This window comes from Trichoderma evansii, assembly GCF_050947405.1.
Source record: "Trichoderma evansii strain SZMC 28006 chromosome Unknown GGI43scaffold_4, whole genome shotgun sequence".
In the NCBI taxonomy this organism is placed as follows: domain Eukaryota; kingdom Fungi; phylum Ascomycota; class Sordariomycetes; order Hypocreales; family Hypocreaceae; genus Trichoderma; species Trichoderma evansii.
Window position 1 is genome coordinate 1972004 of NW_028145202.1, and position 24509 is coordinate 1996512.

General features: G+C 50.2%; 5 protein-coding genes across 5 annotated transcripts; 1 reads left to right on the plus strand and 4 right to left on the minus strand.

The window, feature by feature from the left end:
• Positions 1-248: 248 nt before the first annotated feature.
• On the minus strand, positions 249-4674 carry GGI43DRAFT_299951 (uncharacterized protein). Its single transcript, XM_083201525.1, has one exon. It carries the CDS (start codon positions 4360-4362, stop codon positions 523-525), a length of 3840 nt encoding a protein of 1279 aa, XP_083063632.1. The 5' UTR covers positions 4363-4674; the 3' UTR covers positions 249-522.
• A 5677-nt stretch (positions 4675-10351) lies between these two features.
• GGI43DRAFT_300001 (uncharacterized protein) lies at positions 10352-12139 on the minus strand. Its single transcript, XM_083201526.1, has 2 exons — positions 12070-12139; positions 10352-11726 (listed from the first exon to the last, which is right to left on the minus strand). The coding sequence occupies exon 2, from the start codon at positions 11608-11610 to the stop codon at positions 10486-10488; it is 1125 nt and encodes a 374-aa protein (XP_083063633.1). The 5' UTR covers positions 11611-11726; positions 12070-12139; the 3' UTR covers positions 10352-10485.
• A 3014-nt stretch (positions 12140-15153) lies between these two features.
• GGI43DRAFT_398870 (mitochondrial 54S ribosomal mL58 domain-containing protein) lies at positions 15154-16385 on the plus strand. The gene has a single exon (XM_083205266.1). The coding sequence runs from the start codon at positions 15477-15479 to the stop codon at positions 16137-16139; it is 663 nt and encodes a 220-aa protein (XP_083063634.1). The 5' UTR covers positions 15154-15476; the 3' UTR covers positions 16140-16385.
• Positions 16386-16400: 15 nt separating this feature from the next.
• Positions 16401-18882, minus strand: GGI43DRAFT_300095 (uncharacterized protein). The gene is made up of 4 exons (XM_083201527.1): positions 17959-18882; positions 17584-17875; positions 17281-17513; positions 16401-17202 (listed from the first exon to the last, which is right to left on the minus strand). The coding sequence occupies exons 1-4, from the start codon at positions 18243-18245 to the stop codon at positions 16662-16664; spliced, it is 1353 nt and encodes a 450-aa protein (XP_083063635.1). The 5' UTR covers positions 18246-18882; the 3' UTR covers positions 16401-16661.
• Positions 18883-19426: 544 nt separating this feature from the next.
• On the minus strand, positions 19427-22420 carry GGI43DRAFT_398871 (uncharacterized protein). Its single transcript, XM_083205267.1, has 7 exons — positions 21901-22420; positions 21530-21825; positions 21323-21480; positions 21146-21258; positions 20337-21089; positions 20064-20266; positions 19427-20005 (listed from the first exon to the last, which is right to left on the minus strand). The coding sequence occupies exons 1-7, from the start codon at positions 22095-22097 to the stop codon at positions 19656-19658; spliced, it is 2070 nt and encodes a 689-aa protein (XP_083063636.1). The 5' UTR covers positions 22098-22420; the 3' UTR covers positions 19427-19655.
• Between the last annotated feature and the right edge of the window lie 2089 nt (positions 22421-24509).

A 24509-nucleotide genomic window follows, 5' to 3' on the forward strand; every position in this document is an offset into this window, starting at 1 on the left:
AATGTATGCATGCATGTTATAATGTAACGTATATAAAAAACGAGAGAGAGAGAGGGCCTCCTGTGATATAAATTTCTCCCATAATCCCTTTTGTCCCCATATCACCATATCAATCCTTTATAGGGAGGAGGAAAAAACGACAATCTGTTTTGGAAAAGAGAAAACGGGAGAGAGATGAAAAGATGTAATGAATAAAAAAAGAGCGTAACGAAAGACGGGGAGTAAAAGCTTTTCGCCAGCTTTCTCCATGCAAAGAGCCCTTATTTCCCAACACCATTTTGTGTATCCAACCGGAAGACGTCTAAAAAAATGACAAGAGCTAAGTATAATAGTCTGACAAAAGTGCAAAAAGAAGAGAGGGGGGAAAAAGATCCCGAATCTGCTGTAAAAGATGAAATCTTTCCCTCTGCTTCATGTGACTGGCAGCTGGTTGATATCCCCACGTCCAAGTCATATATGTGTATATACGTGTATACATCCGAAGAAAAAAATATAATAGAAAAGAAAAGTAAGGGCTTTAATTTATCGTTGCCCCTTTGTGTCTGGACTCTCGGATCTTACACCGCCAATCTTCATGAGGCCACTCAAAAGAGTCCTGCCGACTTTTCCGTTCTTCTGCTTCGGATTTCCGCTGGCTGAACCACTCGAATTTCGGGGGCTGTTACCCTTTTTCGTGTCGGCGTCGTCCCTTCCGCGTTTCATTTCCTTGCTGCGTCTTTTCGAGCTTGAGTCGCCTCCGTCGCTGCTGGAGCTTCCAGGAGGTTGCTCGTAGCTGGGGGGCTTAGAGGATGGACTTCCCACATAATACGACGATTGAGATTGTCCATTAAAGGTGACCTGTTCCAAGATTTCGGCGAGCTGTTCGGGGGACATGTACGACGGAATCTCCTTGTTTCGGAAATCAACCACCTTGGCAAGACATGCATCGGCGCGTTTTTGTAGCCCAAAGCACAAGTCGTTGAATATCAACAACTCTCCATCAACTTGTGCCTGTTTGACATCGATAGGCCGTGAATCAACCCACAGTTTGACGAGACTCGCAAAGGCTCGAGCTTGGTCAATCAAGTATGGCAAGCTGGGGAATCCTTCCTTCGCTGTAGGTCCCAGTCGATTCAGTATGGTGACAGGCGTGATATAGCTAGGAGGCAAGGTCATGCCGCCTCGATCAGCCGGAATACCGCAGACTTGGTCGATAAAGCCTCGGAAAGTTTGCCGCTGTTGGGTCAAGAAGCGGTTCATCGGCTCCATATACTCTTCTCGCTTTCCAAACGTCGACAAGTTTGACAACTTCTGTAATGCCTTTGCAATAAGTGTCAAAGTACGCTGTGCTTGCGGTCTGGGATGGTCTCGTAATAGCCCAAAGAGTTTTGGTGAAAGGATCGCAGGGCAAATGAATCGTAAGAAGAGGAAGCCTGATATGGAAGTGTAGCTGACGGTGCGGAGAAAGTCTCCATATCGGTCGTCCGCTACAGCGCGAATGTACTTTAGGACATGTCTCAGCTCTGCCGGTAATCTTTCCGCCGAGTCTGCGATGCACAGCCATATTTCTGTTGTGAGGTGAATAAGACGGCCCCAGTGTTGATCCAAGTCTCCTCCAGTTTGTATTAGCTTGCTTGGATCTACTTCGCAATCAGGGTTTAATTCGTTAATTTCGTTGATTTTATCTTGTAAAATTTCTTCCAGGTACTCCTTGCCCAAGCGGCGCATATGAAATTCGAGAGACTGTGTTAGTAGCGAGTTGCCTCGGAACAAGAGGTTAGCCTCTCCTGCCAACGTCCTGTGGATATCGCGAACCATCAACTCTCGCTCGTTTGAAGACTCCATGGATTCGCTAGATTTGAGTCTATTACTAAATCGGTACTTCTTGATAGACGTCTGGTTTCCTATCCCATCTATCTCGTCTTCGACCAAAGCCATCAGCCAGTCGCTTGCGGCACCGGAAGCTTGGAAGATGTTGAGGAACAGCTCTGACAGTGGGCGCAGTTGGCCTGGGAGAGAGGCAGAGATAAGAGTAGTTAGACCTGAAGGGAATCGATGTAAAATTTCAGACAGTGGCTCGTATTCTTTCGTCAGCAAAGCGACATGCTCTTCGTGAAAGACCTTGATTAGCATTGTCCCGATATTCTGCTGCCTCTCGTCCAGGATGGGCTGCCAGCTTTCCTGACCCTGGCCTCTCTCTACATCGTCCAGGGCGATTCTTACGCTACCGCATATAATCTCCTGGGCAGATATCGATTTTGAGTACCCGTCAGAGCCACAATCAACTCGTTTTAGTATAACAGAAAGATCTTGAACTACCGCTGGTAAATCGTTAAACTCGCAGTCCTCTCTCCAGAATGGATTTTTCGTGTCCTTTTTGGTAGTTGTCCTAGCCCTGACTTCGCCATCCAAAATCACTTCTGCCAGGTAGCTGCCGACCAGAGGGTCTGGGCCCATTCTGCCACATTTCTCTGGTGAGAACCACTCTACTCCGACTGGATTGGCTTTGATCTTGGCCTCTACAACTCTGACCCTGATAATTTTCTCCATACGGAAAACTTCCCCCGGTTGATCTTTTTCGATATCAACCACATCTTGAATCTCATCTGTTTGTGGGTCATCCAAGGCAAAGATGTCGGGGACGGCAAATGTCCGAAGCAGCGCGAACCAAACTTCGAAGTCGATACGGCTATCCACGGCCAGGTAGACGGGTCGGTAGACGGATATATGAGTTGCTGTGGAGGCGTAGATGGGGAAAATGACAATGCAATATTCTTCTTCAAGAACGGAACGGTCGAGGCCCTGGATGGCACACCGAGAAAGCTGAGATAGTTCAATGATGGATAAGACTGAAACATCGTTTTCCATGAGGAGCCTAAACTCGCCATTATCTTGTAAAACGCAAGAAACCCTTCTCCAGAACATGGAAGGATGCATGTGATCACGCGTTGACGACCGTTGGACGACCGCACGAGCTGACCTGGCTGGACCCTTGTCCCAAAGCATAAACTTGCCTACTTTGATGATGTTTGTGGCCTTTGGAGTATCGCCTGACCTGGCGCGCTGTCTCATCTCAGGACGAATAGGCCCGGCGGGGCTGGCTGGCTTTCCGTTGGGCACTTTGAGGTTAAGAGGCGTGAGCTGCTGCCAGCACAAAAGCGCCGCGAGCCACAGCTCCAGCTCCTCCGACATGATGGGCCTGATCAAGAGTTCCAATCCAGGTTCGCTGGGGACAATCTCCAGGCATTCTCTTTCTGCATCGGGATAGCCAGTGACGTGAACCTTGCAGCCTCGCAAATCCGAGACAAGAGGTATATGGAACGAAGCATTTTGGCCAGTGTGTCCTAATCCAAACATGAGGGTGCCTTTCTCTACGTCGATATATGCCATTCCTGTGTGCCAAGTTCCCCGATACTCGCCCTGGTATTCGAGCTCACCACGCATCCGCCCACCCAGAGCCTTCATCAACACCACCAAGCGGTTCGCATCGTCGGTCGGGATAGGGTACGGGAGGGAATCGATAGAAGGCGCAGGAGCGACCAATGGCGAAGTCGGGCGGGAGGGTTGCCGTTTTAGAAGTCGCCTGTTATGGTGGTGGTGAGACGATTTGCTACTCTTGTCCTTTGAGGTTGGAGTCGTGATTTCGGGTAGTCTGACGGCCGGTATCGTCGAGTAGTTGGCAGGGTCGGAACTTGGCGACAGCGCTTTCTGATCGTCAACGGTGGGCTGCGACCCAGACGAGACGCTGCTAACTCTGTGTCGAAACTCAGTAGCGGAAGAGCCAGAGCCTCTGGGCCCTAGCATAGAGGCATCCATTGTCCGCGTCCTGGGTCGTATCGCGTTTGCATTTCTCTGCTGGTGAGTCGCGGGGCTAGAGTCTGTGCCATCTGAAGAATCGCAAACAGTATCGCTGAAGACAACGCCTTGGCGACGACCAAGGCTCCCGGGAACAGACCTAGGCGAGCCCTGCTGAGAGCCAATGCCGCGGGAGGGGTGGGCCATGTTTGAATCAGAAAGCGCAGCGCTCATAGCACCACCATGACCTTGGAGTAGGTCAGGTGTGATGGAACGACCAGGTCTCGGGCTGGCATTGACCCTAAATGAAGACCTGAGATTCGAAGCGCTGAGGCGCTCCAAGTTATTCCGGTGGATTTGAAGAGGGGGCGAGCCGCCGCTTGTCTGGGGCTGTTGTCGCTGCTGTTTCTGCATCTGGCCCTGGTGCTGCCGACTCTGGATTAGGCTCTGATCCTGGGCCTGTCGATGCTGGTGCTGCCGCTGCGGCAGGGCCTGTTGGTCTTCGCTATCGCTACCGCTCTCCTGCAGGCGGGTTGCATATCCATCCATGACTGGCGGTGACATGCTCATGCCATTGCTCGACACCATGCAGACTCCAGTGCTGCATCGAACGTCGCCGCTGATGCTGGCACTACTGGCGCTGCGTCTGCTGCAGCCGCTACTGGAACTCGGACTACTCGTTGTGTCGTGCTTGTACTCGCAGGAGTGTTACTACTATTACTGGTGCTATTGTTGGTGTTGCGGCTGCTGCTGTTCTGCCTCTTGTGCTCCCTCTGCTTCTTTCTTCTCTTCTCTTTTTCTTCTATGTGATTATCGTGTAGTTGAGTAGCTTTGGAGTGCTCCCTCTGGCGGAGGCGGCGGCGGGTTGTTAGGTAGTCGAGTTGAAACGGTCGCTGCGCCGGTATCAATGGCATTTGTCAAAAAACCCCCCAAGTACCTGAATATCGTCCCGTTCAAGGCTCTAGTAGCGACGATGCTGCCGCTGCCGTGTTCGTAGCGGGGTTCACGACCTGCTCGCGGCGCTACCTTGCGGGCTAAGGGACTGTGCTCCGTAGATGGGTGGAGGCACAATGGGGATGCGACAGGGTAGCAATAGGTGCTAGTAAAGTATTGTGCTCTTTGGAACGGAGTACCGTGGATAGGCCCAATTCGGCGGAGCGGGAGATGGGCGTGCGAGGAGCGAAGCGCCTGAGTGAATTTATCGGATCTCAATGCGCTCTCAGAGAGCCTTTCCCCCCACGAAAGAGTGTAGAGTTTGTGTGTGGGATTGCGATGGCACCGTTGGGCTGCCCTTGTCTTGTCTAGTAGTATTCTGTGTCTCGCTTTTCTCGGCAAGCACCCAAGACTGGTGCTGCTGCGTGCTCGCGTGGTAAGGCGCCGCGCTGCCGTTGCTTTCTCCTCTTTGTCCCTGGCAGCACCAGCAGTAGTCCGAGTACCTGCGTGCTGTGGTGTGCTGTGCTTACAGTACTTTGAATGTGTGGCTGGACACACCCTGGGAATAGAGTTCCAGCCAAAGGCCGCCAGAGGTTTCTGGGAAGGGTCTTGACGTCGTGCGTGTTTGCTAGTGGTCTGTCCACCTCAGCAACTCTGTTCTCATACCTGCAGAGAATATCCACAGCGGACACAGGCGCAAGCCAAAGTCCAAGTCGAGCGGGGACCCCTTGGGGCTGTCCAAGCAATTCGCAGTGCTAGTCCCAGTACGAAGCGTTAGGATTGCTGCGGTGTCGATCAGGACGGAGCCCAAGCCTATACTGTAGCAGCCCTGGCCAGTGACTGAGCCCGTGACTGAGGGCCCGGGATATGGCACCAGAGCGGTGGGAATGCTGGGTTTTAGGCGGTGGATGACTCTGGAGGAGGATTCTGTTCGGCCGGACAAATGGGACTGGCGAGATGGAGATGTGCTCCGCAGCCTTGGCCCCGAATCACCCGTCTTGGGCTGCCGTATCCGCTCTGCAGAGGCCTTGGCGAGCACGAAAGAGGATCGTGTAGCTGACGAGATGATATGATTGCACACCTGTCTTGCGTGGTGACTTGAAGCCTCTTCTCGCGGCAGATGCACCAAATGTGTGTGCCTGATCTCGTGTTCCTGGATGCCTGGCTCGCTGGGCGGTCAGCTTTTCGGGGAATTTCCTGGTACTTTTCCCAGTGATGCTGATTGCCCTCGAAAGCTGGGGCTGGTTGCCTTGATGGCCTTGTTTGCTTTTTCGTGCTGTCCCCCAATAGCCGCTACCGGCCGGGTATTTGGCACCGTTCTGGGCAGGTGAAGGACAGGGCAGAGACTAGCACAGGTGAGAGGCAGAAGCGCCCCAGACAAGTGGATGATCGATTTGATGGGCAAAAGATTGTGGATGGATGAAGCTTAAACAGACTTGCGTGATGCTTTTGCCACTTTGTTGGAGAGAGGGAAGAGAGCAGAGAGCAGAGGAAGGAAGGGGCTGCACCGGCAAGAAAAAGAGTAAGCAGAAGGATCGGTGCTCAACCACGGCTCTTGCAAATGTCTCTGGCCCCCCTGGACGAGGCATGAAAATGCAATGAAGGCAATCAGACGCCTCTTGCTCATCCCAACTGACACAATTGGATGCTACGAAAATATTTTTAGGCTGCGGGCTGCGGAGGACAAGGCAGGGTATCACCCGGGACCAGAGCCTGCCTGCCGTGCTCAGCAGCTGGAACTCGTATCGCAGCTAATATCAGACCGCTGCAACGGCGAACTGTGAGTGCGTGGAAAGATCTGTGTCACTCATCTCATTTGTCTAATGACCCAAAGAAGAAAATGAAAGCCCAATATGCTACAATCTACATGCTGCGAATCGTGTACGGTATTAGACTGAGGCTCTCAACCTCGACAATGGCTAGTGGGCAATTCGTGAAAGGCTAGCTGGGGTCCTGGGTGCTACTCAGTTTCTTTGCCAGGGCCAGAGCCTAGCGGCTGATGATGATGATGATGATGATGATGATGATGATGATGATGATGATATGATAGTTGACGATGATGAGTGAGTGAGCACTCGTGTACGAGTATCAACGGAGCTTTGTGCTACATGGTCATACCAGTGGTGGCATCACAGTCTTACATGCGCCCAGCTAGCCTTGGGTTTCACACATGACGCCCTGTTTAACCGCTGCACCGACGCACCGGAATCCGGTTGAAGCCAGAAGCATGCACAGAAGACATGGCAGCAGGCTCTAGAAAAAACCAGCAAGCTGCCGTGCCAGTAAGCCCATCAGCACCATGTCTCGTTTGCTGGCTAGTGGCGTCGTGGTGGAGCGTCGAGCCAGACATGGATCAGCAAAGGCCATCAACGCTTGGACGTGACTCCAGATGCTTCTAGCACCGCGAGGGACCGGCTGATATCCACTTGTTGGCGCTCGAGCGAACGTCATGCTATAAAGAAAAATTAAAAATCTAGCTGGGAGGGAGACTAGGCTAGGCAGGCTGCCGTCTTTGTGGGAGAGACCATGGACAATAAGCAATACACCACGCAATGGCTCCCTGGCCCTCTGATACTTTACTACGCAGAGAGACACAGGCAAGCATGAATCAGGGACGCAGAGCGGGAAAAAAGATGAGCATCGCCAAAGCGGTGAGCCAGATATTGTTCTCGAACCTGGAGTCGCAACTCCATATATGTTGGGGCCCCCTCATCGGTGAGCCCTCGTCAGCGAACCATCGACTTGGATCTGAGCGTCCCAGGGATCAGGTGGGAGACCCCCGTACGGGCTTGTTTGCCTGTCTGGCATAATAATACACGCATCCCAAAAAAATCACATCGGCGCTGCGTCCTCCGTACATACGAAAACGTCAAGACAGGACAAGGTCCCTAGCCGGCACTCACTCGCAGGTCTACCAGAAAGCCACCCCCACAAATAGCTAGCCCGGCAGGGGTCCGATGATTTTTTTCTTTCTTGGGAGGGCTTCCTCCGTGGCCCAGGCTGTTTCTGGCCTGGTCGCGCCGGAGGCTACAAGGCCAGTCCCTGGTAGCGGCCCTTAGATCAGTCAGATGGTCGGTATGGATGGATGGATTATGAGTATTTTTGTCCGATTAATATTATGCCATCTACAGGTATTATCCCAGCGTTGACGCGGTAGACGACTGAAAAATAAAAAAAAAGGGAGAGCTATGGAAGACAAGACGAAATGGGGGGCCTCTTTGCATTAGCCCTAGCGGTGTCCAGCTCCACTGTCATCCGGAGACTTTATACTAGCTGGTATATACAGTACTTGCGAGTATTGATAAACGGCTGAGGAGATCAAAGGAGATCACAGCACGAAGTATGTATACGTGGAGCACAGCAATCACCGCGGCTTATGGTACGGTACTTATTAATTAAGGCCTCCCACCGTGTCTGTGTCCTCGAATTCGTAGGACAAGGACAGTCGCAAATTCACTAGTAGTTCCCGCTGCGAGACATGCATGCGAGCTATCGTGCCACCGGTTTCGCCTACTGGGAAACAAATTGATGTGCTACTGCAAATGACTCCGTAGCAGCTAGTACTTTGAACATGTAGTATTACGAAATGCCAGCCACCAATTTTAGGGAAATTCGAGAAAACGAAATTAAGACGCCGTGTGGCCGCAAGAACATGTTCCTGGGTGGCCTCATGTGCGTATTTGTAATCTTGGCGGTTGGCAAACCGATACCACCACAGACACACACACACACACACCTCCTGTAGGAGCTTCTGCTACGGCAAACTCCATTATAGAGTGCTACCCCCAAGCTAAGGTAGGACAACAAACTCAATTCACTCAGTTCGACTCCACGGATATCCGTAATCAGGGCTAGAGCATGTTCCTGAAGCCTTTTTTTTTTGATTTATGATTTCCCATTTTTATTCCCTCTTTTTGCCTTCCAAAGAAGGAGGTGCGGAGAAAAAGTTTCAATTGCATCGTAGCATTGGACGCAGGGTCGTTTTATTAGGTTCTCACTACCTCCGTATCAATACATATACTTTCCGAACCGATGATCAAAAGCAGATTGTGAAAAGTGATGAGAAGAGAGAAAAAGGAGAAAGGAATATTAATCAAAAAGTTTGATTTGCTCAATCTTTTTTTCACTTCTTCTTTTTGATAAACTGATGTGTCAATCGCTGTTGGATTGAATGCGACGCTTGGCTTTAATTGGTGTAATACTACCAAATTACACTCGATTTAGGGAGTCTTGTCGCATTTGTAATGCGTACAGTATGGATCTACATGATTCTTCAATTTGCCTTGATACTATTACAATTCTATAAAAAGAAACTCTTAAAACAAGAAACAAAATAAGAGAAACAATTTTTTTTATATCGCCTTCCATATTCATTCGTAGCACTATATACACATGATACCCACAATCAAAAGAACAAAAAAATTCTCTAAATCTGAAACCACTCCGATACACGAACATGAGCTGATGAACACCCCCGTCTCCAGAAAGGGATAATACTTGAAGAAGGAAATAGAAATAGAAACACCACGCACAAAAAGACACTTGTACTTTTTAATGAATCTGAAACAGGCATGTTCCAATTCGCAATGTATCTTGCGCACAAATGAATTGCAACTTCATAGACATCTAATTGATATTTTACTCCTTCTTTTCTTTTCCTGAGATTACCCTCGTCAGTAACAAAGGTGTAATAACCCGTCAGCACTGTTTCCACAACATATGGCCTAATTCAGACACATGCAGACAACCAGACGCATCCCACTGACTCTCAATTCACAGGGTATATACATGATTCCTTTTACATTCCATTCCAATTCGAAAGGCAACAAGCTCGAGTCCGTCATGGAACACTCGGCACCTTAGTGAGATTTTGGCAGAGGGGGCAAAACGTGTATGCTTGTAATGACTCGAGGTGCATGCATGATGGCACAGTATAACTTCCTAACCGTAGACTTCGTCTCCTGGCAGTGTGGATAGCGCCCTCGGCAACACCAACTTGCAGCATGCAGGAGAAGGAAAAAAAGTTGGAACATGGATCAATCGTTGTCTCTGCAATCCACTTGCTCGGCTGCAAGGTCCCGCTCGTGAGCATACGCAATAGCTCGGATCTCTTCCTCCTTTCGTCAAGATACCTTGTATGAAATAGGAAGTAAGTATACAAGGCAATATAGAATAGAGCACAGTTAGATCATCATGTAGCTTGAGGCAATTCAGATATATATATTCTTGCTTCACTTCTCCTCATTCTTAGTATAAATCATTCAGGTAATTGACATATAAAACAGGTTGTCCTACTCCCCCCACACCAAGGTAGTCTTCAAAATAGAAGAGAAGAAAAAAAGGTAATCAAAATTCATCCCATAGCAGTCAATAGTCATCTCGTCTTTTCTCGTTTGTGTAAATAACAGGAGCAATATCCTGTTCTCCTCAAGCAAGAGGAGGAAAGAAAAACAAAAGCGCAAATCGAAAAGAAGCAGAGACACCACGTGGTCCCTACCGAATTTAAACATCTCTTCCAACTCCTAGCATCCCTTGCTTGTCCAAGTTTGATATCGCATGCGTATAGCTAGCAATATCGGGTCAAATAAAATAAATAAGAAAAGAAGCCCACTCGTATAAATTGACAAGGGGAATTAGACATGATAGAAATAGAATCGGCAAAAAAGATAAATTGTAAAATCGCAGTGTGAACATTTATGCTCACTTCGGGAATCTTTGTAAATCACAAAAGCTTTTTGTAAGGGTTGCTTTTGTCTTCGTTTATCGCGAACCCATTTTTTACACAGGACTCTGAGGGTTGCTGCGAACGCTGCTGTTAAAGTCTCTGCTTCCAGTGCGTTTCAGCGCCTGGCTCATTGTTTCGATATTCAGCTCTCCAGGTGTTGTCAAAGTATAGTTTCCACTGGAAGGGCTGCCAATCGGTTTTCGCGAAGGGCTCATATCTATGCCCTTTATACTGCCTGGGTTGCTCGTTGGTGGGCTGGTTCCAGGTCCCTGGCTAGAGACTGGCGATCGAATTGGTGATGGCGATCGGTTCATAGCTGATGCGGAAAGAGACGTAAGGCCGACAATGTGCATATTGTCTCGCGATGACATGGAAGGCAGATGGTGGCCGCTGTGTTCTGCTTGGACGACATCTGCAAACGAGATGAAGGAGAGGCGTCTAACATCGGCGGAATCGAGAGAGCCATAGTTGGAGGCGCTATCAGCCGGGAATCCTATGCGGTTCGCAAACGAGGCGAGCTCTGAAGCCCAGTCACTCGGGCCCTGGTCGTACGGCGTGTGAATGGCACTTGTGCCGGGGACAGCTACCGAGGCAGGCTGGTGGGAAGCGTGAGTGACAATCTCAACGCTGTCGGGATCCAGCTTGTTGTTGGTGATGGCTTCTGACGCATCATCCAATACGGGGGGGATGTGGTTTTCGGTCTGGATGTGGCTGGGGATGGCTGGGGATGAGGATTTCAGGAGAGTGTGGTCTTGCACATCACGTTCGAATATCTGGGAGGTCGCTGGGGACGATATTCTCGGGGAGCCGGAGAATGCACGGGTAGGAGAAGAAGGGGCAAATGGATGGTCGCCATGAGCAAGCTGAATTGGCGAGGCGGCTGATCGCGCAGCAGAGCGCGTGGTTGACGTTTTTGACGGCTCTTGAGCAGTGTATGGGCTTCCCGTTCCAGGACCAGCCTTGGACTGAGCGTCTGCCTTCTTCTTGCCAAAGCCAAACAAGCTTCGTTTCTTGCTTTTGCTGTCCTTCTTGCTCTGCTCTGTTTGCCTGTCGGATGAAGTGACGTCGATGGCTCGGGGCGTTGAGTCGCCGCCAATGCTCCTCTCGTCGGCCATGGTGCTGCGTCGGTCACCAGTAATGGCGGTGGGAGTGATTTGGGCTGGTGAGGCGAGGCTCATTGTAGAAGCAAGCGCGTAGCTGGATTAGCTCGCTGTTGATAGGGCTGCCAGTGTGATGGATACGGGATCGATCGCGATAAACAACGGGACTGAGAGCAGGCTCAATGTCTTGGTATCTACCAGCCGCCGTCAATGGATGGTAAACGCAGACGCAGCGCAGACAAAAGGAGGGTCGGTGTTGCGATCGACAGGAGAGCGACGATGATCGGTGGAACAAAGAATGGAATGGAAAGGACAGGACAGGATAGATGGAGATGCGATGGAGCAGATGGAGCAGATAAAGAGAGGCAAAAGACGAGACGAGCACCGGCGAGAGTTTTTATCGACTCGCAGGACTCGACGGCTAAGCGATCCAAGGGCCACCCATTCGCCGCTGCCCTGCTGAAGGGGAGCGTATAGAAACTCGACGGGGGGTGGCGACCAATATTGGTGAAGCAGATGCTGCTTCGCACGTCGTACCTGCTGGGGGGGCTGCCCAGATGACACGAGCGGGACCCGCTGAAGAGCGCGAAGAGGGAGCTTCTGGTGTGACAGGCGCCAAACCGCTGGTTTCTGGTGCCTTTTTTTGGCACTAAGGCTTAAAGACGAGCTTTGCGCAGAGCAGTAGCTGGGCGGAGAGCTGCGTGTGACGCAAATGGGCGACGAGGCTTGGCTTGGCTTCTGATGGTATAAAAGACCGCAGAGCAGATCCCGCTAGATGCTGGACCAGCGCTAGATGGGCGAATGTGGGCCAGACGACGAGGTAGCTGGTGATGAGCTGTGGTTATACTTTTACTGGATGCTTTATACTAGGTACCTAGTAGATGCTAGTATGTGTGCCCGCAATACAGTAGAAACAATAGCAGTGCTAGTATCAAGGGCAAACGAAACGATTCATCTCACTCATCCGACTCCAAGGGGGTGGAAAAAGGATGTGAATTTGATCGGAAAGGATATCAAAAGCCAGAGTGAGATGCAAATGAATAAAATTGAAATACGGAGGCCGCGAAACCAGAACAGTCGCAGATGACGGAAGGATTGTGATGAGTTTTGTGATGAGGGGAGGCCCGAGGTTACGAAAGGTCACCTCAGGTTCCAGGGACCGCCGGAGCGACCTGCGAGAGACATGTCGGCCTGGGCCGTCGCCGCTGTGACGTACTCGCCTGTGCCACCGGTACTGAGTACCGCGTGGTCCGTCAGCCACGCCGCGGCAGCGCCAAGTACTCTGTACCGCTCCGTCTGCGGGCGCGGCACACCCGCTGCTGCATGTACCTCGCTGCGTACCTCGCAGCGCAGCGGGTACTTTATGCTACTGTTTTGGCCTGCAATGCCCGCCGTGGCCGGTACCTGAAGCCCCCTCAATACAGCGGAGTGCTACCACAAGAAACAAAACCAGCAGAAGGGCCCCCCGGCGGTAATGCACAATGATGCGAGGCTCCCGCCGTGGTCCGCACACACCAAACCGACTTCTGCCGGGGCCATCATGTACATAATGCTCGAACACACGTATTCCGGATTGGTCCTTTGAGGCCTTTTTATCCAAGTTTTTTGATGCTTCTTGTTTGCTTCTATTCACTTGATTCATTAAAAGATGCTCAGGCTGGACGTGGCAAACTGGCGAAAATGGACCGTCCTTGTCTGAATTCGGCGACCAACCTCGCACATCCGTGCCCTATTCGGCTTCACTTTGACTCGCTAGGCTGCCACAAGTGCTACCATGTGATTCACACTCATTTTTTCCATCTCTTCAATAATATCTCTTCCAAGTAGCATGTACTACTACTGCTGCCACTGCTATTACCACTACTGCTGCTACTATCGCTACCACAATACCAGCTTGTCTAACCCTAGCTTGAAGGCCCATATTGCCATATTGCCATACCACCACAAATCCCCTGAACGTGGGAGAATATGAGGTCTTAGATGCTGCCAGTCAAATGTACATGGTGGGTGGCATTGAGGAGAAACTCGCTTATACCTCTCATCAGCTCCGACGACTTATATGGTTCAGCTTGATATCGAGCCCCCTCTTTTTCGCGGCCCGTGTAAAACGAGGGATGAGCTGCGCTGCCAATACACCTACGTAATGGCACATGTGTCGGGCATTTAATAAAGTACCTCCTCCTGCCGGAACCACGAATCTGTCCTTCAATGTCTAATAAAAATTGGTTCAAATCTGCTGCCTACGCTTGCGGACCTCACATGGCCTCGGTGTTGATCAAGTATGTCATCGTAAGACATCCAATAAGGCAAGTCATGGAAAATTAAAAGAAAGAAAAAAAGACTCTGTTTCCGAACCTGCTTCAGCCGGCGCATCGCTGCATCACTTGCATCACGGCTCCATTATGCGTAATGCAACAAAAGTCCGAGCTTGTTTCTCTTCTCTTCTTTTTTTAATTCTATTTTTTTTTTTTTTTCGGTCCTCGTGATGTTTCGCCCCTCCTCTTTCCCGCAATGACCAACGTACCATCCCGGAAGCCGCTACAAAAGCGCACTATGGCAGATGTCTTTTTCTCCCGCGTAATTGGTTACACACTAATAGCTGGTACGCCAGAACAGTGATAGTATGTATAGCTGGCTAAAGGGAGGTGGTCAAAAGTGGTGTAAGTGAGCAAAAAAGCGAGACAAGGGCCGTCGCTGCGAAACCCTGGCAGTAGGATATGCATTCGCGCATCATGCGTCGTACAAGCTATTCCCAAGTCGCCGATAATGCGGGCTATCAGAGACAATTTTAGCCTCTATCGTGACCCAATTGCTCGGCCGCCATTCGTTCAGTATCCAGCTTCATTGACTCTGAGCAATCTCCTCTTTATGAGTACTCCATACCCTTGGACTTTGTCATCGACGATCTTCAATAGCTCCCCCGCAGCCAGAGCAAAAAGACGAGGATCCATACCAAGTGCTACCACTTTTTCTCACACACTGAAGCTCACCATATTGATCCCTCCATCCCAAGGGCTGAGGTCTGTCTACGATGGATGCAAACCAGCCTCTTGAAGCAACGCAAAAGTAGGCATATCTTTCTACGGGATGACGCCGGAACCGCTGCACTAGCCATCCGCTGAGGCTGTCGACGTCACATGGCACTATGCAAGGTCCCCGATCACTAGTAAATTTGCTTGGTCCGTGATGAGAACCAACATCATCGTGGAGCTCGCTGACTGGATCAGCAAATGGCTCAGCCTTTTTTGGGGGCTCTATCGGAGAAGGATTCAAGAGTCGTACGCATGTGCCTAGTACTATTATCTACTATCCTAATCAGTTAGAATATCCCAAAGTGTAGCACATGGCTGGGACTGCTCAGATGATGTGCTAGTTTGGCAGCTCAGCTCTAGACCGTACGATGTCGGACGAGCTGTCTTAGTAAGCCAATTGCCAGATTTGACCAACTACTGAAATTTCAAGAACAAACAATTCAGCTCCTCTTATCGGCAACTTCAAATTAACAGCACCAATTTTTATTACTAAAATGTAGCCATGAAATAGACTCAAGAAAAGAAGGCACTTTCTTAATTGAATCACCTTGTATCTGTAGAAAGGAGCTGCTCAAACAATCCCACACGTGACACCTCTTCACATATACTACTACCTTACATAATCACCGCTTACATAATTTGATATCGTTCGTTTTGCAAAAACCTTCAGTTTAGAATCACAGCAGCAGCTATCCGCATTGACGACGAGGGGATCCCGACGCAGCTCCCAATCCAGCCGTGGGCACCAGTCAGTCATACTCACCAGAGAGAGACTCGACTCCTACCTTTTTTAGAATCATAATATCGACTCGTTCATCGCTCAATTGGGAAACCCACCACTGGTAACCCCTCAACGAACTTTCAACACCACACATATATACATCACCAAAAGTAGAGAAAAAGAACAATACAATGGATCTGCGCACTCTCTTCGTCCGCCCAGCGTCCCAGCTGCTCAACCCTCTCCGCCTCCTCGCCTCCTCCAAAACCGCTGCTCCTCTCCCTCTGATACCCTCCCGCGGCCACAAAACCACCACCCGCACCAAGCGCGCCCTCAAAATCGCTCCTCACGACTCCTTCCTCCCCTCCCGCACCGCCACCGCCGTCGCCGACTCAATCATCTACAACCCCCCTTCCTCAGAGGCCTCGCCCGAGCACACACCCTTCATCTTCCTCCCGCGCAACGACCCCCGCCGCCAGGCCATCCTGCGCCTCCGCAGCAGCGGCAACGACCCCACCGCCTACGACAGCAGCAGCGTGACGGCGGAGAGCGATCTGCCCCCGGAGATGCGCTACAAGCGCCGCCAGCCAAAGTACAACCTTACAAAGGAGCACATTGAGGAGATGCGCCGCCTGCGCAGCGAGGATCCCCTGACGTGGAGCGTGCAGAAGCTGGCTCGCAAGTTTGAGTGCTCGACTGTCTTTGTGCAGATGGCTGCACCGGCTCCGGCTGAGCATTTGGAATGGCTAAAGGCCAAGATGGAGAGGAAGATGGAGAGATGGGGGCCAAAGAGGACGCAGGCGAGGGAGGATAGGAAGAGGAGAGCGGAAATGCTGTACCGGGGAGAGTTATAAGGATAGCATTGTGTGGGTGACGATGGGAAAGATGAGGTAAAATAAAGGATGTACGAGAGAGAGGCTGTTGTTGTGTATAAAAGAAAGCGTGGATCAATGGCCGTGGGCATGAATGTCAAAGTGATGGGAACATTGGTATACATAGAGAAGGGTGGGCATTAAAAGGAAAAAAAGGAAAACTGAGCGTGGTGTACGATATACAAAGCTTCAGAGAACAAATTCATGACGAGACATGCATCATACATATATAAAAAAGTCCTGAGTGAGATTCTTTTCTATTTTGGTACTATCATTATCGTTGAGGAATATTAGTAAGTCGTGATTCTCTGCATTCGGTTTTATTCGAACCAGTAACTCTGCTCCGTTTTCTTCCCAGTAAAAAACGCCTGTACAAGGTTTAGATAAAGAGGAGAGAAATAAGGAAATAATAAGGAACGCAATCATCAAGACCGTATTCAGCCGTCCAATTCATTCAACCCCTCATCTGCTCCCTTCTATTCCCCCTTTTTTTTGTGTGAGTATTTATTTCGCACATTGCCTCTTATCCTTTTCTCCAGGAATGACTCTCCAGCACCAGCCGCACCAGCTTCTTGTCGCGCCATTCACTTCCCGGGCCAGAATCTTGCTGTTACTGCCTTTTTCGTCTTCCCATTCGGGCACGCAGGCCCCCACTCGCACCATGCGGACGAGCTTCCTCTTGACGATGCCGCCAATCCCCTCGATTTCGTGCCTCTCGTATCCCGGTCCCAGCTGCGGCGAGGGCGTCCGCTGATTGCGCATTTCATCGATTATCGACTCAATGGTGCCATTTGCAGGGAAGGGAAACCCGGCGGTGGCGCCAGGGGGTGTGGTGCCGGTAGGTGGGCCCGGGCTCGGCGTGCCGGAGGAAGACCCGGTTGACCACGGAGCCAGGGTACTGCCTCGCGCATCTTCGGCATCACAGTCAATTTCGTTCTCACGCTCGCGAGCGGCAAGACAGGCTTCTTCGCGGCCGCAAATTACGCCACGATCGCCGTCCCCAATGCCTGTAAAGCCTCCGTACTTGGTGCGCCAACGCCAGATACTGTATTGCCCGTCATGTTAGCTACTTTTGCATGAGGCCAAAAATGCAATGAGCATTAGAATATGAAGCAAAACATACGCTTTATAATCGTGGTCGGCATTGCGAATGCTATGACCACATGGCTGACATAGCCAGACGCCCTCTGTATCGCACTGGCAGATTGCACGTTGTACGGCATCTGAATTCAGAGGTAGAGATATATCCAATGCAGGCGCGGCGAGCGCAGCAATGGGAGCTTTGACGCAAGTGACACAGAGCCGGCGGTGTCGCTCGCGCAGAGCAGCAATAAGAGGGGGCTTGATGGCACAGTTCTAAGGGTTCAAACGTCAGCAGCTCGCTCAAAACGATAGCATTGCGTGAAATCAAGGTTAGGAAGCTCACTCTGCAAATGATCTCGGCGCATCTCCTGCACTCAGCCACCATGTCGCGAGCGCAGCTGCCCGCCTTCCCGTTATAGTTGTTGTCATCTTGCATATAGTTCCAGTCAGTCGCCCTGGCGCGGTATCGCAGCGTCTGCTCTGGATCGATCGCGATGCCCTCTCTAGAGCAGCGCAGCGTTGAGCTCATGAGGCTCGCTCGATACTGGATCAAGCCATCATGAATAAAGCGGTTTACACGGGCCAATGAGTCGAGGGTGTTGAGGTCAATGTGGGAAATAATGCCGACGACAATACTAGATTGGAAACAAAGCGTTAGATCGTTCTTCCCTGAAATGCATGTAGACAATCGCAAAGGATCGAGGGGTGTTAGTCATACGGATAACACTGAAATGCCTCCTCCATAGCGCCGTGAGTCGCAGTCTCCTTTCCATTCTCAGCCCCAGACGCATCGTCCCCGTTTTGCTGCTGCGACTTGTCGGTCATGGTGCTCTTCCTGCTGGGAAACTTGCGCGCAGGAAAGGCGACGCCTCGATCTCCATCCCCAACCGCCATGTTGACGGCCAATCCGTGCTCGGGCAGTGCCAGAGGATTGCCCGGCGCCGGCCAAGCAGCCGTTGGCTGCGCCTGGCTGTCCTCGTCATCAAGATCGACGAAACGAGCCATGCTTTGGGATCTGGCGGCCTCTTTTCAAAAAAACAGTAATACTACTTGAACGGGACAATGGCGGGAAATCAACAAAAGGACAGGGGTGCGGCGAGAATGCAAGACGGCATAAGCAAACAAAACGACAAAAACGGGAGGTGATTTAACATGAGACGACAGCAATTGTCGATGAAGCCATCGTAAGGGAGCCCATCGAAGCACCAGAAGTGATTGTTGGGATTGTGAGTCCGCCGGGCAGAGTCATGTGTTCCTGGACGACGACGCAGCCAAAAGGCACCGGGCCGTATTTGTAGCAAGGCAATTGCATCAGGGGCGGTCTTGGACCGGCAACTGCTCTGGCTGGCTTTCCGGGTGCCGAAGCAGACCTGCCACGACGAGTCAATGGGCGGTCGAGCACGGAGCTGTGCTGGGGCCCGTCAACCGCTAAAGGCCCTGTTAGCCCTCCTAAGGGCCGCCTAGTGTCGCCTGGGAGGGGCACTGCTCTGGCGGAACCCACTCCCCGCATTCCCCAAGGCGAGGGCGTCTCCCCTCTTCAGTTTAGAGCCAGGCCCGGCGCTCAAGCCGCTGTAATCATCATCACCGTTGCATCATAACGTGATCAATAACTTGCGCGCAGACACAGCTACTGCTGATGTTGCTCGTAATGGCAGTAGCTACAAGCGGTTCGTATATTGAAGCTAACACGGTTTCCCCCTTTTAGACGGGTGCTAAGCCCTGATGAACGAAACCCAAATCCTTCGTCATACTAGCCAACATCGTACTCCTGCCGCGGGCTCCATCAATCTGCAGCTCCTGAGACACCATCGCCATCGTCCAGACAAGCCACTTCATGCTCTGCCGCTGGGACTCGCTGGCATGCAGATGCAACCGGGCAACCCCATTGGGCGCGGATCGATCACCAGGCACACAGCTCGCAGATCTCGAACCACTTCCGACCAGCCCCCGCCGCTCACCGACAATATGGCGAAATGCACCTCTCTCGCCCTCATCCCGTGCTTGATTTACACGATGCTTGATTCTTGACCCCTCGGCAGCGTCTGATTCCTTCACGTGGCCATTTGGCGGCAGCAAACACGTCTGCGGCCGCTCAGTGGCTTGGTATACGTGGTTCCAGATACGTACCTGTAAACGCATAAGCAATGCATGATTAAATGTTTCATTTAATGCTTTCTCATTTGGGTGTCATCAGCAAAAATACTATACTTTGTTTATTCTCTCTCAACTAAATTTGGTTACTCGCAATACCGTATTCCCCCCCTGTTCTTACTCATCCCCATGCTTGTCACTACTACTGAGGAGCACTGTACCCATAAATCCTGCAGAAGGAGAAAAAAAAATATGGCCAAAATAGGAAAAGAAATGGAAGAAGAAAAATCTGCGGTGCTCATGACCCGCCCCTCGCTAAAGTGTTCACGGCAGCGCCAACAATGCAAACACACCGCCCACAACCGGCCGAGCGGTAAACTGGTTGCCGGGATATTCTCCTGTCTTAGTGTCATACAAGTCGGTAAATGCTCGCCATGTTGTAGTCTCGTTGATCCACTTGGCAACCAAGGAGATGAACAGGGCCTTTGTGTCGGGCTTAGCTACTGCAGCAGCAAACAATTCCCAGTCAGTCTTGGTGAGTGTACCGCGCGTGTCGAGAACAACTCCGTATTTATTGGCTTTGCTTTTGTAAAAGTCGCTCTGCATATCGTAAACAGACTGGGGGATAAAGTTCAGTCCAAGAGCCTTGTCAGGGTAAATGTTGTATAGCAATCCTTGTACAAGTTTCTCGTTAGCAAAGATCAATCTGCAGCAGGGAGCTACAAAACTCACCATATGTGGCTCCTGAATCATATTGAAGAACGCTGTGGTTAGGGACAGAAGCTCGGTTAATGCCGTGGCGAGACCAGAAGTTGAGATAGTCCTTAGCAATGCTCGCGTACTTTCCAGAATGGTAATTATGACCTGTCTGGTCAGCTATTTCCGACATGGCCTGCAAAGCAATTATGCCTTTGATGGCAAGATTCGTTTGGTTCCTATCATTTCACATTAGCTTTTGTATATATATATTTGGTTGACTGGACAATCATGGGACAATCAACATACGCAAGATGGCCTGCGAAATCATCAGTAGACAATTGGTTTGCTGGAATCTTGGCATCTTCAATCAAATACTCTGCCCACTGCGCCATGAGCGTCCAATGCTTATTGAGATAGTCTCTATCTCCTGTTTTCTGAGCATAGGACAACATCATGATAATCATATTGCCACACTCTTCTAGGGGCATAGCTTCATCGTTGCCTTCCGGGTAACCCAGAGCCCGAGGGAATCTGCCCAGATCGTGAATTGCATATTTGTTCGGGTAGTGGCCGCTCTCCTGATTCTCGAGAAGTGGTGCTAGGGTATATTTGATAAGATTCGGGTCAAGATACAGCATGATTGGCCAGGTAGGAAAGATCACGTCCACAGTTTGGATATCACTGTTGGAGCTGATTTCTTTAAGAAACACTCTAACGTTATCCGGAGTGCCAGTATACTGGAGGGCTGCAAAAGCCTGGCGGACGGCAAGACTTGTTATGGTGAGATAATCCTCTCCACCAGCCTTGATAGAATCTCTTGCAACACGGCTGTCGAGGTTGGTAGCGTATTGGCTGGCGTAGCTATAGTCCTTATAAAAGAATGGAACAAGTTCTGATTCATCGAAATAGCTTGTCCAAAGTGACGGCACCTGCTCGGGGGAACTACCTTGACCTTGGAATAAAATGGCATTCTCTTGCGCAATGCCAATAGTAAAGAGAGTAGATGCAGCGCCCCCTCTCCCGACCGAACCAAGGTCGCGAGCAAAGGCAAATACAGGCCTGTTATTTTGGTTCAGATATCTGTTCAGACTATTTGGAGAGTCACTTGTTCTTACCATCGATCGTTCACGGCACGGTAGTTGGTGTCAATAGTATTGTCAAGCGTACCATTGGACAGGAACTGGCCGCGGACGTCTATATCTTGACCAATTTTATACGTCACACCTCTCTGAAGTGCATTGTCAGTATTATTTCACAAGAGGTACCATATGGTAGACATCTGAAAGACTCACAAGATCGCCTGTCGACCAATACCAGCTACCCCACGATGCTTGGTCATTAGCCTCTTGAAAAGCGTCTTGATTTTGGCGATAAAATTTGTGGGAAAGGATCCCGTCTGCCGCTTGGTGCTCCCACCGGATAGTCTGTGAGCCATCGCCAGATGCCCATTCTATAGGCTAGTTAATTATGCACTTTAATCTGCAGCCGTGGCTACTTACCTCCTGACACATCGGCGTAGATTTGGACATGGTGTGAACGCCCGTCCAGAGAGACAACCGAAACTTTGAGGTACGAGAACGGAACAGACTGTCTTCGCAGATCATCTGGGTAGACTGGGGAGAAGAACTCTGCGGCCATCTGTACCAACCCTCCTACATTCAGAGTAAATGTCGTTCTAGTCGATGTATATTTAAGTGATTCTTGGTCAGCATTGTCTGCACCAGGAGCCCCTCCCATCCAGTTGTAAGCCTTTCCATCAACCTTGATGAAACCTTGCCATGCTTGAATTCCTTGCCTATAATAATAAAGCATAATTTAGCATCTGCAGACCTTCTTTTATATGAAGTAGTATATAAATGGTGCTGCTTACGTCCAGTACCTAGGCCACTGGCCAGGAAGATAGCCGCTAGGGCTTCCATTATTTGGGCCGTTGAGCCAAACATTGAGATAAGGAGCTCGAACAGCCAGAGGAGCCGCGGGAGGGCGTGCAGGGTCAAATGTTGAAACTGCATCCGCGTGCCCCGTAAGAGCCAGGATGGCCGCCGTAGCGACTCGCAAGAGCTTCATAGTCGAGTGTAAGCCGCAGACAGGTACCCGAAGTCGAATGATGCTTAACAGAATCTAAAGAGAAAAGGAGGGGAAGTGGATGTAGACAGAAGAAGGCATAAATATATGTAATCTAGGGTCGGAACTCTGTCAGTATTTTTATAACTAAATCGGAGAGATTCTTAAGCTGTAACAAGGGATGAGAGACAAATTGAGTGGGCCTTTGTTGATCTTATGACGATATAGATGGAAGAGCTTGGCTGAAACGCAGCTGCATGCGAATGACCACAGTGCTGAGGCGTGAAAGAGATTCTAGGGAAATATTCATAATAGTAAAATCACAACTAACTTCTAACATACATGAACAGGCTCATAAAAATGATTGCTGGTGTATATTCGTGGTTGGCGACGCACGGCCGACTGCAACGTCAGTGTTGAGACGTTACTGTGTTGTGTAGCCTTGGCGCAAAGGCCAATCAATTCTCGGAATAGGTCTAGACTCCACGTTCCAATCGCATTAAACGGTCAATTATCATAAGAGAGAAGAGCAAGTGATTAGCTCGAGCCGTAGAGTTCACCCTGCTGTGAGAGGGAGGCAGGGAGAGACCAGAGCTTAGCTCATTTAATGACATGAGGTGTAGCATCAATCTCCAACGGTGGCAATGCGCGTGATGCTCTCATTTGGCTTAACCTACAGATACCTGCAGGTTCTCATTCCAGCTCACCAAGTACACTTCGTAACGGACAAGATAGAATGAGAGCACGGAGAGAATCATGCAGGTATGTGTGAGCAAGAGCGGGGATGGACTTTGATGTCATACACTGCATCAGCGCTCAAACGGCAGTTTTCTGTTCGGGACCTAGGGTCATGAGACAAGGGTCTAATCCGCATCCAAAGGATCTCTCGGAATTGCCAAGATGCAGGCTCGCTTCCCAGTGCTCTGTCGTTTCCCTAGTGGATAAAGCTGGTGGCTAGCCCCCCAGCTAGCTGTGCTGGACAGTGGAGAGGCAGCTCAGTTGCTTAGCCGACTGTGAGAAGCAGTACTTCGTATATTGACATCAATATGCCTGGGAGCTGTGGATAGTGGCAGGGTAGCGGCTCGGTATATTGATGCAGCCAAGGCGGATTATTGGTTGCCCGTATATAAAGCAGCCGCTATCCTTGAAGTCAATTAGACATTGCATCTCTCCAAGACCAAAGCAGACATCCATCGGCCTACCTAGAACATCCAAGATGCTACCGGCTAGCAGCACCGAGTTGCCCCTCAGTGGGCAACTGTCTCACTGGGGCTCTAGCGGATCCGATCCCCCGCAACGTTCTCCGCAGTAGCAAAAGCGCACCGATGTATCGCGTCGCATCGAGGTCCTAGCAAGAGCGCTACTGCGGGTGGGTGTAGGCAGGGAGTCTCTGTCAAGGGACACAGAAATATCGTGACGACAGGCTTTAGCTCTGACCGTGATCCATCACACCCCTCTTTTCGCCCCTGGTTCTTTCGCGGCATAAGCTTTATTTGTCGAGTGTAGTTGCATGGAAGAAATCAGGACATGGAGAGCTCGTGAGAGTGAGGCTTTGTGTGTGTTCGCTGGTATGAAGTTCGCGTCAAGACAGGTCCGGATAACGGAAGAATCTCTCTTCCGCAGACTTGAGACAACTACCTCACTCGGCTGTAATACTTTGTTATGACTTAGATTTCTTATTGTTTCTTCTTCCTTTCTTATCTCCTTGCCCTTTATTAAACTGGGTAAGACTCCTGTATGTCTAAGACAACGCTGCCCCCTCTACCATCTCCTTTAGCTCTCTCCCCACCCCTGCTCCGCATCATGAGATCTCAGGTCCCAGCGTCTAGACTCCTCGCTGCCGATCTTTTTCAAACGCTTGTCCAACGTGAAAACGTATGGAACCAGGTCACGATATAGCTTGCTCAAATTTAGCCAATTATGGTCTAAGAGACGTCGCGTGCCGCTGGGTGTAACCCTGCCATCATTAAACATCAATTTAGACTATATCTTGGCGAAATCCATCACAAGATGCAATTGACTGAGTTTAAAGTAAAACAAATACTGGTGCTACATGAGCGAGATTCTGAAAGAGGAAGCTAGACAGTCTACCTAAAGCCGTCTTACAACTTCTTATGTCGTGTGCTTTTCTAGAAGAAGCCAGTATTATTAGCTGCTCCTTACGGCGATTACTTGTTTGGCCTTACTCACAGGTCTCTCGTACTCGCCAGTTTTAAACCAATCGCTTTATACATGGGTTTAAGAAGCACAACAATACTCGTAAAAAAGCTAAATTGATTTGGCTAGCCACTTTCTACAACATATGTAACTGACCTCCTTAGAAAGTAGTGTTAGCTTTGGCATTCTTCGAACACGAAGGCTTGGTACATCGTATGAAGACTCTAAATGATCGGGAAAGCGCAACTAATACTGCTT